This window comes from Pagrus pagrus (genome assembly GCF_965226575.1).
Source record: "Pagrus pagrus genome assembly, chromosome: 16".
NCBI classification, from domain to species: domain Eukaryota; kingdom Metazoa; phylum Chordata; class Actinopteri; order Spariformes; family Sparidae; genus Pagrus; species Pagrus pagrus.
In genome coordinates, this window is record NC_140200.1 from 8,997,051 (window position 1) to 9,015,693 (window position 18,643).

The 18,643-nt window shown below is 40.9% G+C and overlaps 1 protein-coding gene across 1 annotated transcript in view; it reads right to left on the reverse strand.

Annotated features, from left to right (window-relative positions):
• Positions 1–4,401: 4,401 nt before the first annotated feature.
• Positions 4,402–18,643, reverse strand: part of LOC311271402 (low density lipoprotein receptor adapter protein 1) — a 51,161-nt gene continuing 36,919 nt past the window's right edge. Inside the window, exons 6-10 of the mRNA XM_084377045.1 lie at positions 18,365–18,451; positions 16,107–16,234; positions 14,856–14,890; positions 9,872–9,900; positions 4,402–8,619 (exon numbers count right to left, since the gene is read on the reverse strand). Coding sequence (XP_084233171.1) covers positions 8,573–8,619; positions 9,872–9,900; positions 14,856–14,890; positions 16,107–16,234; positions 18,365–18,451 — 326 coding nt within the window. The 3' untranslated portion in view covers positions 4,402–8,572. The remainder of the gene's footprint in view (positions 8,620–9,871; positions 9,901–14,855; positions 14,891–16,106; positions 16,235–18,364; positions 18,452–18,643) is intronic.

An 18,643-nucleotide genomic window follows, 5' to 3' on the forward strand; every position in this document is an offset into this window, starting at 1 on the left:
CGTGTTAGCCTTACAGTGCAAAAATAACTAGACAGCAGATAAAACCCCCAAACAATAAAACCACAGGCCGGCGGTAGCTATAGGTTCAAACGTGTGTCTTGCCCGACCAATCAAAAGTCAAGAAAAAATAAACTGATGGAGCAATAGAAAAGAATATATAAGTACCATTTTTAACTTAATTGGGTGGAAAGCCACCAGCCAGCCTCCAAAGTCACACACTTCCGCCGCACATAGCGATGCTTTACTAAACCCTAGATAAGTAAATGAGGGGAGGATGGACTGAGGAGCTTTCGGAGACCCAACAACTAATCGATTTATCGAGGAAAAGATTAATTGACAACAAAAATAATCGTTAGTTGCAGCCACAGAAAGCACAGTAAGAGTAACTATAGTATATGGCAGTAGTATAAAGTAATATAAAGTGTATAAAGTGACGTCCGTGTATAAGTGCAGTGTGAGTAACACTATGAATGTCACAGTGACGAGCTTGGGAATTCGAGATTTACGTAGAAGTAGTAGAGATTTACAGAAGGATTACAGTATATACCAGACCTATTAAACTGTGGCCCTTTAACAACCTCATTCTGGCCCTTTGATTTTATTGTTTGCTAATTGGCCCATTATTGAGTTGTGTCTGTTGTTAAGCACAGAAATACAGGGTTGTTTTAAGCAGAGGGAATTAACGAGAATCGATCTGAAAACCTATTTCTAAGATTTTAAAGGTGCATTGTTTTTTTCCTGTACTTTAATAGATATAATGTTTCTTTTTCAATCATGAAAACTAATAAACAAAAAAGAAAAAGAAGTGAATTGTTTGGACATACTTACAGGTCAGACATGGGAAACGTAACAGGACCGGCCCCTTGGCGGTTGAAGCTACTGTATCCATCTGTTCTCCTAACTCCATAATAAAAACTGCAGTTATCTCACCAACATATGCTACAATTATCCACAATGAACCAGAAGTTCTGAGACACGTTGGTCTGCTGCAGTATTTAATAGAACGTATTCAATAAGCCATTTCACCTGGCCTTTAATCCAGAATGCTCCTAATCACAAAAGTAATTACATAGAAGTATCTAAGGACACAGCTAAGCTTAAAATAGAAAGTGATTACAGCGTCCCAGGGATTAATAACTAATATTCTACACCCTCCATCTTTTCTTTTTTTTTATACAACGCTGTCTCAGTGCTGCAGGCTTCTTTCCATTAGTTGTTTGGAAGATTTATGGGCTGTTGTTATGGCCGAGATAAGCTTTGGTGAGATTTTAGATGTGAGTCAGAGATCCCGATGTATACTGCATCTATAAATACATAGATGTTTTCAATACAGGGTTTGCATAGGAGTCTGCTTTCATTATTGCAGCCCCCTGTTCCCATGTGCAGCAATATTAGCAACCTCCTCCTCCTGTTCTCCATCTGTACTTTATGTATTTCTGCCTGAGTAACGGAGCAGAAATAGATGGACGAGGCTAATGGAAGTAAGAATGTATGTCTTTTTATTACTGGTTATGTTTAATGAGGCTTCCACGGTTTACTGTCAGTAAGTTTTTCAGGGTCCTTTTTTTATTTTCTGTTATAAATCCAGCCAGTTATCCTCCTCCTGTTGTACATGAAGAATGTTTTTATAGCATTTTTACGCTGCAAATGCATCAAAACAAATAATAGAAACTGGACATCAGATGGTTCACGGTGGTCATACCCCTGACTACAAAGGGAAATATTCACAGCAGGTTACTGCCCTCCATATGCCCCTTTCTCTGTTGCAGCAGTTAAATAAAACATTAGCATATCCGACCTTCACGAGCCAATCTCAGTGGATTCCCAATATCAAACGGCCCAAACATTACCAACACAACATTAAGCCATTAGCACGGCGAGGAACACCTTATCAGTGGCTAATTAGCCGTTTCAAAATTGCGTTAAATAGCCAATTAGCAATTAATTACGCAGTCATGAATGCGAAAAGAGCTGCTCACTGGCTGGGATCTGCCAGTGAGCACACGATGGACGATGGCGAATTAGATATATCGGTAATGAACATATCACCAGAAAGTTAAACAAGAATTGCTGAATTAGAAGCTAATGAGTTGCAATCCTTATAAAGGTATTTTATTTTGTAATAGTTCAAAATTTTAAAACAATACCAAAGATCTTATTTGTCTTTCTTTGTCTCTTTCACCTTACAGTATTTAATATAGTGTTGAAGGTGACAATGCTGTTTTTAATTGCAAAGTGTTCTAACTGAAGAAATGCACAGTCAACCAATCACCAACAGCACCTTGTTAAATATTTTCTAAATCAAACTACGCTTGCATAAAACCAGGGTTTATGACTCATCGCTGTAGGCTCTGCAGACGTGACATTCAGGTGCAGTCTGTTTGCGGTGAGATCAGATCTGCCAGAGATCAGCACGGGAGAGCAGAAAGCAGCCGAAGTGCAGAGACGCAGACGGGCTCCTGTCATTGACTCAGCATCCTCGGTCAGTGGCGTGCACGCTGATCAAAACAAAGCAATTATCATTTTAAAAGCAAGCGCTGTGAATTGTTGTCACCGTAGCACACAGACAGACGCAGTGTACAAGCAGCTGTGGTTGCTGTTCATTGCACAGAATAACACAGTGTAACCTCTCAGTCTCCAGTGGGTTCTCTGAAAAATATCAAAGTGCAGTTTTTGATCTCCTTTCTGAACACAGGCTCCAACTCACCACCGTCCTCCACGCAGGCAGAACAAAGTGGACAGGTTTATAAAAGTGAAATAAAGGATGTATTCATATTCATCTGTTTTTATCTCTGAATCACTGATGTCTGAACGAGGGACGTGTCGAATGTTTTGAAGCTTCATTCATAACAATTTAACAAATCGATACTGAGAAAAGAAAAGATGTTCTCGCTCCTAAAATTCACAACATGTTTTTATCTATCAATATATTCTGCTTCAAACCATATTTGTTTTCAAAAGCAACATGTTCACTGTGGTTAAAAAAAAAAAGTGTTTGCTCTCAAACACACTTCATTCAAGGTCGACAAACCAAATGAAAAACCAACAGTCTCGGTTTTACTTTCCACACTACCTCTGGTTTAAAATCCTCAATTCACAGAGTAAGATGTGAAAATATTCCAGCTCGACACGCTCCTTGTTTTAGCCCGTTGCTGAGGCCCGACTTCTTCCCGCTCCTCCGCCGTTGCCCGCCCTCTCTGTCCCCGCCTGGCGTGTCTTCTCCTCCCGCGGCTAACTGAGCCATGAGCTAATTAGCTAGCTACAGCGTTGAAATACGATCAACTGCAGTTGTCGGTTACCGTGGTGATAAGCTGCCCCTTTATTTTAGAGCTACCTTTGAATTCTGGCCATATTTGACAAATTACTCCTTTATTACATTTATATAACGATAAAAAACAAAAACTGGACTCGTTTCAGTTTTTTGAAGACGTTTCACCTCTCATCCAAGAGCCTTCTTCAGTTCTGACTAGCTGAAGAAGCCTTTAATGTTAAAAAAAAAAAAAAATGCCAGCTCGTAGCCACCCTGAGAATGAAACCTTGGGTGATCTCCGAGAATCTCTCTGTCGGTGCTGCAAAGTCTGGTAATAGGATCGGAGGCACCACGTCTACAGTAATTAAAAGATTTGCATACTTCTGTAAACAGTCATCAGACTAAACAAACACTCGGAAAGCTCTGTCATCTCACGGAAACACACGCACCTTAGATTAGATTTCATACCAGCAAAACATGGAAGAAAGAGCTCTTATCTGAACTTTTGACATCTTTTCTTTCCATCACTTACTTAATTCTTCATCTTGCAGTGTGAGAAATCATGACATAATAACTGTACCTGAAACTGAATTGCCTTGGTTATAGAATATTTTCACACCCACAAGCTGCAAACACAAGTATGCTGGTATAATTCACTTAATCGTATAGTGCACAACTATGTTATCTCTCATCAAAGTTCATATTGACATTCTCTGCCTGCACCTGGTGTTCATCCTTTCAGGTTTGAGCTGTGGGCTGAGTGAACAGAGACATCGATGTGATTGCGTCAATCAGACAAACAGACAAGAGAACGTCCTTGGTTTGGATCGACCGAAGCGGACTCGAAAATGTTTGAGAGGGAGAGAGAGAGACATAATGAATTCAATTTCATGTTTAAACTGGAGAGTTATGTGAAGACGGCTGTAAATCATAATCTCACACACTCAAATATTTGATCTTGCAGACTGAGCTGTGGTTGTTTAATGTGCTGGAGCTCATTATTGATCGAGTCATAGAGCATTCCTGGAATCAAATTGATTTGATATAAAAACAATGTAGTCATACTGTCTAGCACTACTGAAGACCAAGCTGTATCTTTGTATCTAATGACCTCAATTGAAAGAATTACACGAGTGCAATGACAGTTTTGTACAAAGTCTTTTATTAAGCATAAATATGTAACAAACCATAACAGTTTCCAAATTCTGTACATGTTTTTACACAGTTCAGCTGCTTGCGGTGTTTACACAAATTTCTATTCTCATAATATCACAACACTGTTGGAAACCCACTAATTGCATAGATAGAAAATAAGCACCTTCTTTGAAAAGTAAACCGATACTGTAAACGTCAAAGTGGTTAATTTGGGTAGTAATAGCTTATCAGACGATTCTCCTCTTTTCCCAGTTTCTCATTTTTACAAGCCTCAAAATGATTCCTGGCCTCAAACCGTCACAGGCTGATTTGTATTCAGTGCACTCCAGACTCAAATTGGCATGTTATACCTCCAAGTGCCCCCTCCTGCATGGAAAAAAAAGTCTCGCCGTGCCAAAGATTTGCAAGATTTACTGGGAATCTGGCCACATCAGTGTGCTGTGTACAGTATTTCTGGCTACAAGGAACAAAACTCTCGGGTGCCTGTACAGTGCAGCAGATCGATTCCATCCCATAATATAATTCATACAGGGATCAATCAGTTCTAAATAAGGATGCGGGATTGCTTGAAAATCGATTAGGGAAGGGCAAGACTAGGTGATCCAAGTGTAATATCGACTAGCGCGGCCTCGTGGTGAAGCCGCGCAGAAACAAAACACTTACGACTGGCTTTTGGTTGTCGTTATTGAAAACCAATTCTGGGGTCTGAGAGCTCCTGGATGACAGCCCATCTCCAAATATCACTCAATAGCACTGAATCAGCGGATAGTGAAGCATCCGCGCGGGAATCAATCGGTCAGTCAATGACGGAGCAGAAAAAGGTTAGAAAATGTTGTAAAAATCATTTCTGCTCGTGAGAAAACGGTGAGGCAAAATGACGCCGCCTCATTTTGACCTTGAACTCTACAGTCGATACGTAGATGCAAACGCAGACATGGTGGAGGGCTATTTTTAATATCCTCTCTTTCAAATACGCAGTGTCGGCTGGCGTTTCTGCCAGTCAGGAACGAAACAATGCAATTAAGCTTCGTGGCGTAACCTGATAAGCCATCCAATTATTCGGCAGCGGGTGTCATGACAACAACACCGAGCCCCCTCCGCGCCCCCCCCGTGCCTTCACAATGATTCTCAGCCATGATGCCATGAATACAGAGAGAAAAGTCCACTTCAGCCAGACGGAGGCACAATATAATATCCTCTTGACAGCGAACATCTTCTGAGCGGCGGATAAAAATAATTTGCAGAGCGCGAGCGGAGGGCGAAGGGGACGGAGGCCGTGTTGTGTGGCACACAGTGGAAAATGTGAGGAAAAAGGGGATTACTGACTTGAGAGCAGGATAAGTCATGTGTTGTATACAGTATGTGGGTTGCTAATGGCTATTTTGGAGCAAAAATAAAGCAAATCCTGCTGTAATAAAAACCACAGTACATTTGTACAAATCGTCTAACCTAATGCAAAACGTACAAGCGTCTACATATTCACATCTCAACAAGAGTGGTAATTATTTTTAAAAAAACAAAAAAACAAGCCCTGATCCTATTCGTCCTACGTCTTTTATAATGATACAGTATGCATACATAAATTACACAGCTTTGACGTTGAAAAAATACAGCATATGGAAATAGGTTTCTTTACTCTAATAGTTCGGCCTCGCCATACAGTTGACCTCTTGACCTTACATCATCGCTATTCTTCGACATTAACGTAATCCTTATGTACAGCTGACTGAACGTAAAGTGGTCGTCACATTTTGGTTAAGTGTTCAAGTAAGACAGCGCTGGACTTGATTGTTGCAGGGATGTCAGTCTGTTTCTGTAAGACAAAATGTTTGTGGTTGTGTTTTCACTGACTCTCTATTGACGTTGTTTACATGAAGCAAGGGTCAACAACGGATTAGCGATGTTGACTACTGAATCCACATTCCTCACAACAGTGAGGTTGTCTTGTTTGTTTTTTGAATGGATCTTTAAAACCCTGGTTAAGGTTTGTTTACCTTAAAGGGGCACTCCATCATATTTACACATCGAGTTCAGTTTGCTAGTCATGACTAGTAGCTTACTTCTCAGTAAGCTTGCCGCGGTAGTCAGTGTTCGACAGGCTTACAAGAATTACGAATCTTTAAATTACAACACTATTGTTTAGTTTCTTGCTTTTACAGAAATTGAACCCATTCGGTAAATTTTTGTGTAGCAGCACACATGTTCATCAAATAATAAGAAAGCTCTTGGCAAAAATTTTGACGAGGACCCTTGAAAAAGCAGCCTCAAGCTCGACTTAACGTTAGCGTTACAAGTCATCTGTGGATGACTGAATTGGATGAAGTGGGTGAATTTTGATACGCGTTACATAATCTGTCTCTTTTGAGTCCCTCAGCTTAATGAATTTGCAGTGCTAAACCACTGGAGTACCCCTTTAAATGTGAAGAGCATTGCTGATGGTCCCTAAACTCTAGTTTACTGCACTGCTGCTCCAATAATGAGACAGATTGAACAGAGTAGCTGTGAATCTCTTACACCATGGAGTAACAACAGAAAGCTTGAAGGTCCAAAGCATCTCAAGGCCTTCCTCAGCAGGAGATGTTGCCGAGTTGTCATGGTGATGGTTTAGTTTGGATATACGTTTGTCATCATTTATTTCTATTGCTGGGTTTGGATTATTTTTATGATCTGACGCCATCCCTGATCCACAACACCACCTGCTATACCACCCAACTGCCAGGATAAAATGTCGACAGTTAACATTTCTGCAAACCGCTGACATGTTCACATTTGTACGTGTCACAGGCTACGTACCATATTGACATTTCTGCAAAATGTAAGATATCAGGTTCACATTACATGTTAATGACCTGACTTTCATATCAGGAGTTTGAGACTGTGTTTCAACATTTGTAAGCGTGACACCACTGGATATTTTTAAGGAGACCATGGAACAATTGCCAGCTGTGTTTTTGGCAACCAAAACAGGTATTTTGAGCCAAAACATAATCTTTTTCAACCCTAACCAAGTGGTTTTTGTGCCTAAACCTAGGCAGACCATGAGCACAGTTTTGTCAACGACATAAAACTGAAAAATTAATCCAAAGAAACACAGAGTCGCCAACAGTTGCAACATAAACAAATGTAAAGTTTCAACAAATCAGTGGTTTGCAGAAACATACATTGCCAACATTAATTCCAGTGATTAGGTCGCTGTATAACAAACTTCACCTACATGAAAACTGAGCAAATCTGTCGGCTGAGGAAGGCCAAGAGGTGGGGTTAGAAGTCTTGGATAAGCAAAGTAAGCATCCCTTGTGTTTTGTTTTGTTTTGTTTTGTTTTATAACTGATAACGAAAAAGAAAATAACTGAGCTTATGTTTGATTTGTTGGTAAAGATGACCCATGGGTACAGAGTGTCTATATACTTATAACATGGCTGAATCACATCAAACTGAATGATGAACGTCTAAATCATCCAGTATCACGACTGAAGATTTGCACCATGTTTGCTGATGTCGTCTAACGCTGGACTTCTTCCAGTAGCTGCTGAGACCGCCAGCTGCTATTCTATCAATCAAACGCCAAGATCAGAGGGAGATGACAGCCTTATATACACACATTTCTGGACTTTTTGATGCGGAAAAAATCTTCACATGAATTTACAAGCGGAATCCACATGTGAAAGGGGTTTTTTTTAGATTAAAAGAAGGAGACAGTGTTCATCCTACGATCTTCTACAGGAACTTCTTTTGAGTAGAAATGTGTCATTCTCGCTCTCCTCGCAGTGTTGTGTGCACCGTCTTTCATCTGGCAGTTTGTTGGGATTTGAATATGTCTGTGAGATGGCTGTTTACACTGAGGGGAGTGTGTGTTGACTGGCAGGCATTCACAGAAATAGCAGTTTATGATACCAGGGTTTTTCGTTCTGGCCTCTCTGCAGCAGCCGCTGAATATCAAACAGAGCCTCTTTGATTCAGGTTGTGCACCGGGAAGCGTGATATGTTTTTCCTGTTTGTCCAAGTGATGAATGCTGTTTTGTGTTGTTTGTCGGTCTCGGGGCCTGTGGTATGATTTCTGTCTAATTTCTGTGGTGCTGCGAGTTTGGCAGCTATTGCCCTGTGTGTGTTATTCAAACTCATTGTTGCGGATAGAAAACAGATTCTCCTCGGAGACTTCCAGCGGACTCAGAGCTGCATCGTCAGTGACGGGTTCGGAGCGGGACTCGGCCAGTCTGACAGAGACAAGGAAGAGAGAAAAGTAATACTGCTAAATATTTATTCGTCTGAAGGGTTTACAGGAGATGCAGGTTGGAAACTGACAGAAGAATAAAATGTATGAAGGACATGAAGAGGACGTTGGAATGACCGTGAATGAATACAGTGTCATATGAACACATATTATAATTGTGTCTATATATGGAAATTACCATGCAACATATATTTGCATTTTCTTTGTATTTACCCACAAATATCCATATAAATAACATCGAAATGTATTGAAAATTACACCAAAATTATTCTATAATAATTTTCAGCTATTTTCCAACAAGCAGTTAATAAACAGCGGGTAATTTCTTTAATACGTTTCCAGGAAATTTGCCAACTAGTTTCTAGTAACCAGTACCATCCTTTCAGCAGGCCACTAAAGTGAAGTGAGTTGTTGCGGCTTAATTTCCAAGTTACCGCAATCAATGTCCTGTAAGAGATAGATCAAATTGGATTTTTTACTATAGCGCCACCTAGAGGTGAATGAAGTCAAACATCACAGCAGCGTAGACGATTTACGTCTGATGATGCCACCTGAAATTGGTGGTGAGTGAATCACGCATTTCAGAGATGGTGGCATTTTATTAATGGCCACAAGGTGGTGCTGTTGGCACCATGCTTTAATATGTTGGGCAAATGCTCATGAAGGACTTTTGAACTAAGTTTCATCTCCTTTAAAGCAACTCAATTGCAGAAATATCATGTTATGTTGCTACTGTGGCGCCCCCTGGGGGTAGAAATGTGAAAGATTTTTACACATTTGTTCAGTGATGGTACAAATAAAATTGGATTGGATAAAAAAAAATGTGTCACACTCCTAGTTTCAACTTTTGTAGGTCAGTAAATTAAGGTATTTTTTAAACATTGACATTCTCAGCAATTTAACAATCAGCAATCAGACTTGCCATCTGTACTACTGTAGTTGCTTTCCACAACTACAGTATCAGGCCATTATTGTTTATATCTCAAATGTATTCAATGGGCTAAATTACTTGAATATGTCTTTGTGTGTGCCCCCTTCTCATACAGATGTGTTCACAAATGTGCAGATGTTGATAGTTTCCCCTCATGGAACGGATCCATGAGGCATGTCGGCTCATTGAAAGAGAACGAGAACTAATGACAGATGATTTGTATGAACAATGCAAACAATGAAATGGTGGTATTCTGAATGTAAGGCCTCACGAAACATGCATCACCAAACGTGTGGATACATACCGGTGTCCATCTCCTCTACTTCCATGTTGCTGCATGTCAGGTAGGAGACAGAGAAAAGTCGTGACAATGTGACTCGACAGTAGAAGATTAAGACGTGTTAAAACACTGACTTCCAGCTCGCAGACTGTTCACAGAGAGAACACGAACACCCTGACAAGTGTACGTGCACAACAGCTTGTCCCTGCTTCACCATGCATAACATAGAGAAACGCTCAAAGAAGCTTAAAATTAAAAATGTTAAAAAAAAGAAAGAACTCGTCACATTTAGACAAGGTTACATTATTCAAGCACTTCAGCAGTTGCATAATATTCATCTGAACTCCAAGGTCGCCATTCATTTCAGACATCTTAGCTCAAACCATTAAATTAAACCCATCTGAACTGAAGCTGATGTTAATAGTTGTCAGCACCAATTCCCCCGAGCCTCCACTTGAATAACTATGTACTATTCCAACAATTCGATCTTTTACAGAGGCCTAAACCCTGACCTGTACAGTTAATTAAAAATGATTTGACTGAAGCGGGTTTGGCTGCCTCAGTTGTAGCTAAATTTAAGAGACTATGAAGCACTGCTATCGACCCCGAGAGGCTGATCTGCTGCTCATGATTGAAATGAAGTGATTTAAAGCGAGCCACCAACACACACATCAAAAATATTGACCCCAAAATGTCATCTTTATATTCACACATTCTCTTAAAAGAGGCTCAACGAAGAAAATGAGGTCAAGAAGCCTGCGGATAGTAGAGATAGCCTTCAAACATCAAGCCTGAAGGATGAGAACAAGGCCTCTTTAATTATTTGCCAGTGTGTGTGTAAACAACTAATTCTTGATCAGACATTTCATCTGAGAGGCTACTGGCTGAACAGTTCACAGCAGAGGCCGGGACAAACAGAGATAAACAAGTTCCCATGATATCTTCAGGATCTGTAAGTCCGTGAAACACTGATATACCGTAGGAGCAGTGGTGGCCTGAAGGTTAGAGAAGCGAGCTTTCGACCGGAGGGTTCAAATCCCTGGACCGGCAGGATGAATCTGGTTTGGGAAAGTGAAGGCAGCGCTTGCTTCACCATCATTATCACCACAGAGGTGCCCTTGAGCAAGGCCCTTAAGACCAGGTGTAAATAAACGCTTCACCACTGGATGAAGTCGAGGTTACCAAACTTTCGGTCGCACAATTTTAACTCAAATGTTTTTTCTCACCTTGCAGTATTTTATTCTAAATTTTGTACATGTGTTGTTTTTGTGTTGTTTCGATCATTCGATTGTGTCCCTTTATTGACACTTCATAGACTGAGCAATTAATCATTTGGAAGAAAACAATTGGCAGGCTCATCAGTAATGATTGTTAATTGGCAACTGCAGTCGAGCGTATGATCCCTGAACATTCAGGCAAAACTGAGACCGCGACCCCTCCTCTGCCGATCTCCCCAAGTCGCTCATAACGCTGAAGCGGCGCGACAGCCGTGACGGCTCAAAGTGATCTGGAGACTTCCGTGTTTCAGGGCAGATCTTATCCACCATTCGTGCACCGCCACAGCAGAGCTTGACATGCTCGCTGACCTCTGCGGAGGAAGTCTGCTCTAACACTCTGCAATCCTTTAGCGTTTCCTCCAGGATGTCAGATTTAGAGGCTTCTCTTAAGCGTTCCACCTCCTCCACTTGACAACTCGAGGTCAGTATATCCTATCGAGCCTGCTGAGAACAGCCTCGCTGATGACCCGCCTGCCTCCTCTGATCTCCCTCCTCGCCAAGCCAGCTTCCACATAGACATCCCAGTGCAGAATCTCTGCCTCGTGTTTACTCGTTTGCTTCAACCCGAGTTTTTTTTCATGCTAAGAGACAACAAGCAGATCTATTAGCCGCAGGCAACACCGCTTAATGAGTTGCTCTTCTCGCTTCTTGGAGGGATAACACAGCTCTCTGCAGGACACGTACACACACATCAGCGGGTTGTACGAGCAGATGAAAAGCCATTCGGTGTGCTCAGACACTCACTGGACTGTTTGGCCTACATTCCCAACAGTTTCTTGGGCATTATCAAAAAGTTTGGATGGGTTTGGCGTTTTGGGAAGAGTGTACTGAGAGCAGGAAGTTGTAAATGTACTTTGTCCGCTTTACTTTTTGAGCCATTTCGCTCTGCAGGCATCTCACGGCCACAAAATGACTATTTCACAGACTGTCACGCTTTCAAGGAAAGAAAGGAGGTGTTGCATCGTAGTCCAGGTTCAGAGAAAAGGTGCTGACGTACTACAGAGTGCACTCGTGGCTTCAGTCACAGTGCTCCTGACAGCTCTGTCAGGAGAGGTGGTGATCATGTTGGCAGTAAAGGAAGTCATTTTTATGGGCTGGAATCGTTCAAGAGATGCAAAAGACTGCTCGCTAGTTGCACATGATTCCTGTAGTCAGTCAGTCATTGTCATACAGTGATATATCACACAGCATATAATAAAATCAAACTAAAGTTAACAAACTTCTTTAGCTCCAAGCTAATGCTACAGGTATGACTGCTAACTGAATTACCTATACTTTAAAACCTACTTGTTACACTCACTCAACCTACCAGCAATTAAAGAAAACCAGAATACATTTTTTTTCGGGATGATACTTAAAGAAATTAATCTTATCACATGACTGAAAGCAGATGGCTCCCCAGGCTTCACCTCCAAATGGTAGACGGTGAGGAGGGATAAATATTAATGAAGGTCTATAATTGGTCGTTACAAAAACTTAGAGAGAGGCAGTTATTTCACTTATTCCTAAGAGGGGGGAAAACAAAAAGAATGTGATAATTTGAGACTTATAAGTGTAGTTAATGTATGTTATGTACTTTTCACAGACAAACACTGTATACTGTAATAAGACATTATACAGATAAATATGCTTAGAAACACCCAAACAATCCAAAAACCCAAACTGATGTCCTGCTTGGAGACACCAGCCGAAGTGGGACACGGATATTTGGCTGTGTATTCACTTGAAAGACAAGCAAGCTTATCCAATATTTACAACAGTTCGAAACTGTTACGGTGGTGAATTTTTCCTTAATCTGATGGACAAAAGATTAAATATGTGGCCAAGGAACAGATTTCTCCAAATGCAGAACTATTTCATTACAATCCCCGATGAGATTCATTTGACAGGACGGTATAATTAAAATACTCATATCTGCTTATAACTCATGAATATAATACTAGATTTATATCCAGTATTACTCCTGTTTTTTTTTAAATAGATTATCAGAGGAGGCACTTTATATTAAAAGAGAAATGGGACGAGGAAAGTGACAGAGCTCTCCCTGTGGAGGAGTCTGTAAGCGTAATGGAGAGAGCTCTGTTTTCATTACTTCTCCGCACAAGCAACACAGTCTGGTCTCGCCCTTAAAGGGGGATCACACAGCGGACTTTAGGAGAAGTATTTACAACTTCAATCCCTTTAAGAATGGACGACCTGCACCTGTGTGAAACCTCACAGGTGATAATCTCTGAATATTGTGTCCAGAACTTGTAAATGATATAAACTTGAGGCTGCCCGATCTAAGACTAGATAAAGACAGCTCATTAAATATATAATGAAGGCGATTGATATTCTCCCTCTGAGTACGCCAACATAAATATTTAATATTTATAAATATCTGGTTAAAGTGAACTGAGATCATTAAACCCTGAAGACAAGACTTCAAATGAAACTTAACTTTATGTATATAAGCATTCCTCTCCGTTGCTCGTACGTAGTTATATTTGGTAACAACAATGGATGATTAAGAGATATCGCCAACTGGGAATGAACTGGATTCCCTTTCTTCTTGACTTATTATCAAATATTTGTGGTTGTTTTCTTCTTTATTTGTTTTGTGCCCATATTAATTTACAATTGAAAGTTGTGACTTTTATTTTAAGTCAACCATTTCTTCATTTTTTATTATCTTTATTATTAATATGGGTCTTGTTTCTTCTATGTGATTGATCAATGTGGTTTCTAAAAGGTTACCACAGTCCTATCAAAGGAAATTAGAAAATACTTTATGTTACAATAAATATCGCTGTCTTGACGATGGCATGAATTGGAAACTGTGAGTTTGGCTCTTTTTTCTGTGCTCGTTTCTCTTTTCCACGCATTTCATTTTGTTAAATACACAATTGTCAAAACAAGCCAAGAAATGTACAGAGGATTTCTAAAGCTCTTTCCGTAAATCCAATGGCTGGCGGTTAAAAACACTCACTGTCTCACCGTAAATGCAGACTAATTAGACATTCAGCCAAAGCATAATCCCCATTCACAATATAATCACTTTTCAGCTGAGAGAACCCGAGGCTCGAAAAACTACAAAAAGTACTTCAACATCACACAACTGGCTGTGTACGAGGTAGTGGATCAAGTCACATCCAACCACTTGAAATGCCCTTTGTTTTTGCTTTAATTAGAGCCGACAGCTGCTCGGCTCTAACACTCATCAGTCTCATTTTATTCAGCTCTTGTTTAATATGAGATCAGAGATTCACAACCTCACCAATTCTTGAACACTCAATATAGTTACCAAACAACCAATATGACCTGAATCTGTAACCTTGAGACACTTGTTCTCATACACCAGGTCATTAGCATGGATGTAGCCTCATCGCTTTGAGTTACCTGAAAAAAGGAGCCTATTGCATCTCCCTGCCCGTGTCTGTCTGTGTGTGTGAATTTCAGTAAAAATCTGTGTCAGTCAAACTGTCATATGAAGGTTTTCTTATCTAAAAGAGTCTGAAAGGTGACTGACAGCTGACTGTCACCCTCAGTGCAGCTGTCATCCTCGAGAAATTGCCTGACAGTATTCAAAAGGCGATCCGTCTCCGTTTGGAACTGGCGTCAGCATCAAACTGGTTTCATAAAATGTGTTTTTTCCGGAGGCGAAATTTCCGAACAATCCAGCCTCCCTTCATAAATTAAAGCATATACATCCAGTGTTCAGCAGCAGACTTGTAGTCATATGCAAAGGTTACCTTGAGAATGCATCATCGAGTCCATCCTCCACGTCCTGTTGGGACGGAAACAATACGAATCAATACACACAGACATGACTGCACATTACAGTCATGCCGCTTCTTTCATACTCATGTGCCTCTTCACTGAGTCAGCGGTCTGTCATGACTTATTTTATCCAAAAGACACAGAAATTAATTAGTGAGCTAAAGAATGAAACACAGCACAATGCATGTTTCCAGTCACTGTGAATGTATAAAATAAAGGTACTATTCATGTGGCTATATTACACGAAGGCTGGAAACATATGGACAAGGACTAAGATTTCTGCTCCCCTTTACCTGCAATAGCTTTGTTTTACTTCATGACCTGCTAAAAAATATAAAATAAATACCATTCTGTCCATTTTACACTGAAATTCATGTAAAATTTAACCTGATAAAAAGCAAGCATGAAAGGATTATAAACTACTGAAAAGTAAGAGAGGAGAGTATTAAAGAAGATGAAAATCTGATTCCATTAAAACATCACTTCTCCCAGCAGAGAGATAAATCCTATCGGAGAAAATATGCAAGAGCGAACTCAGAGGAATTTGAGATCAGTCTGTTGTTGAGATATTCTAATGAATATGGTGTCACCTAGTGTTAAGAATCTGCAAGTGAATACCAGGATGGGGACTGATGAGCCGCTGTGAAATGATTTACAACATCTGCATGCGACTGCTCCGATTACAGCTACATTACTATCAGTGCACTCACCTTTAAAATGAGAGGACGACTACTGATGAGCACACAGTTTAGTGCTAAACCTAAAGTCAAGGAACATTTTCTAACAAGAGTTTATTTTATCATGTACTCCATTTTATTTCACTGTCCTTCTCAGCATTCGACCAAAAAATGAGTGGCAGTCTGTGGAAGAGGACTTGCTCACTCTGCAGATATTAAAAGCTCCTTCCAAAGTAACAAGAACACAACAATTCTTATTTTCAGATTGTTGAACACTAATAAAAACATATTTATGAGCATTATATTCCATTTCTGCCCCTAAATCCCTTGAAATCCTACGGACTGGTCCTTTGAGAAGCTGGAACAAGCAGATGTTTGACATTTTTGTTTGAAAATATACCTAAAAATAGTTGCCAACTAATTTTCTTTCACTTCAGCTCTAACTGATGCATCCATTCAAAAATAAATGCCATCGCAGACCATTAAAACTGACCAAACAATAATATTTTCCCAATCATCATTCTGGAGGCAGATGGTGCGACATACCCAAGAGTCGTGTTTGATCGGCCGCCTTCGAGTCGGGTTACTCCGGGGTGAGGGCGAGCTGAGCGAAGCAGAGAAGAAGGGCCTCCGGAGCTTCTCCTCTATTCCAACAGGCTTGTGCGCCTCTGGATCTGAGGGAGATGGTGAGGTGTGGGCGAGACGTCGACGGAGGGGTGGAGTGAAAGAGGGGAGAGAGGTAAACATGGAGGACACAGGAGGTGAGGGGGCCGGGGGGGAATCTAGTCAGCTTTTTTGTCTCTTTAACTCTGCAGCACATCGACTCCAGCCTGTGGCACTCGCAGTTTCCTCGGCAACAGGCAGAATTTAAATCATCTCCGTCAAACTTTCATACGTCTCTCAGTGCTACAGAGCTGCTCCCGAGGTCATGGAGGCTCTCACATCAAATTTTCTCTCTGTCCTCGGGCCGCTGTCGCTGCAAGCAGAGCCAATTTTAATTGAAAGAAGCAGGAAAAGCCGGCTCTTAACTAACTACAAACTGAATGGCTGATTAAGTCTCACTTCGCAGCCCCCTCTGACCCCCCGAGGTGGGGAAAACATTTTGACCTATAAATGTCACGGCCACTGGAAAGTACTTAAATCCACTGCTCCCCCGAATGGCTAATGAGTAGCGTTTAATTAGGTGATTTGCCATCCGAATATGAGAGCCGTGACTGACGTCAGCCGAATGTGTTTGTGAGAGGGTGCCGGTGTCTAACTATGAAACTACAGGTGCCATTGTGGGTGCATGTTAGAAGGTCATATTAAAGTCATTATGTGACTGACTACAATAGCATTTACTTAATCATGTCCACTGGAAACTGCTGGGTTTGTGAGGATTATGAACCCTCATGTCTGGAAGGATTTGGTCCCACGAGGATGCAAGCGTTCCTCTAAATCTGCATCTAATTGCTGTCTCATTTCAGTGACTACAGCTGTCATTTTAGTACTAATCAGATCATTGTAATCTTGTAAGAGACAGAGAATGAGAGTGTGTGGACTTTATATAATCTTTATCCTCATCCTCCAAGAATTACAGCACAAGAAATCTTCCAAGCCAGTTGTAACATCAACAGTGACAAAAACCTGCTGATGAATATTAAAGCCTCAGAATAATAACTAACTGAGCAAAATCAAAGGTCAGGTTCATTAAAAAAAACATCTTTAATTACTGGCAGGCAACTGAGCAACGCAGGGCTGCAATAAAAACAAGCCTGAATGTTTCCACAGCTTAGGAAGAGATCAACACGTGAAGCTAATTCTGTGCCTTAAAACTGCACCAATCACAAAAATAAATGGTGGAAAATGTCCATTATCACAAGAAGCATACCTCCCGCTGAGCTCAGTGTGGATAATCAGCTGTCAGCTCTAATGATATGGTCAGTGCCACGGATTTTATATGTTGTAAAAACTTTTCCACAGAACCTGGCGAGGAAGAAACCCCTCGCTTCAAGGTCAGACAGCTCACGCTATCTCACACTTTGTGGCTGCAGAATGAATTGTGCGAACATTTTGTCAGGCTCTGTTACAGACGATTTGATGATCGGGCCGAGGGTTAGGGTCATTTAGAGTTTCAGTGAGTGGCTCAAAGTGAAGGATTGGAAATGCATCTGGTTGTGAAGCTGATTAAACCAAAACTCGAATCACTGCCTCGTGGTTCTATGCCTATGTGCACCAGTCAAGGTGCAGTTCATATCTAAGCCTGTCTATTTCTTAATTAAGAGTGTGAGGGAGTAGTCTGGCAGTTTGGAAAAAAATGCGTATCAGAAAATTAGATAAGAAGATTGTCACCGCTCTCATGTTTATAAAGCAAATAGAGACTGAAGCGTAGAAACAACACACTGTGGGTGTACGGCTTACGTGCCCGACTATTTCTCAGCCAGGCATTGTAACCTCCTGCCGTGTGAAACCTGGAGCTCTTACACATTGTTTTTTGTATGGATTTAACGAACCAGACATAACATAATTATCGAGCTCTACAGCTGCTGGTAGATGGATTTTTTTTTACTTCAGTCTGGCTAGCTGTTTCTCCATTTCTAATCTTTGTGTAAAGTAAGATAATCCTATCTTAGCTTTATATTTCACAGACAGAGAAGAGAGTGGTTTCAATCTTCTCGTATAAAGCTCTGCAAGAAAGCAAATAGGCTCGTGGTTGAATTGAGCAGCCTTTTAGTTATAAAATCACATCTCTTGTCAATGCAGTTCGACTCAATCCGATGAGCAGAGACACCTCGTGGATGAGGACAAAAATCAGATGGACTCACCCGCTGGGACACACGGAGCGTTTGGCGTGTCCGTCTGCCCGTTGCTCGCCGCACAGGAACAGCAGGTCCTCGCCTTCTTGCTTTTCCCTGCAGAAAGAAAGAAAAAAATGCCCTTAAAACCAAACCTGAAGAAAATTATAACATCCATTTGAACCTTTGGTTGTCAGTAATTCAAGTTTAGTGGCAGCTTTAAATGCAGACAGCACAGTGGAGGCTGTGGAGGTCATTTTCTTTCACTTCCTTTTGGTTATTAAACATATTCATTAACTCTCCTCCCAA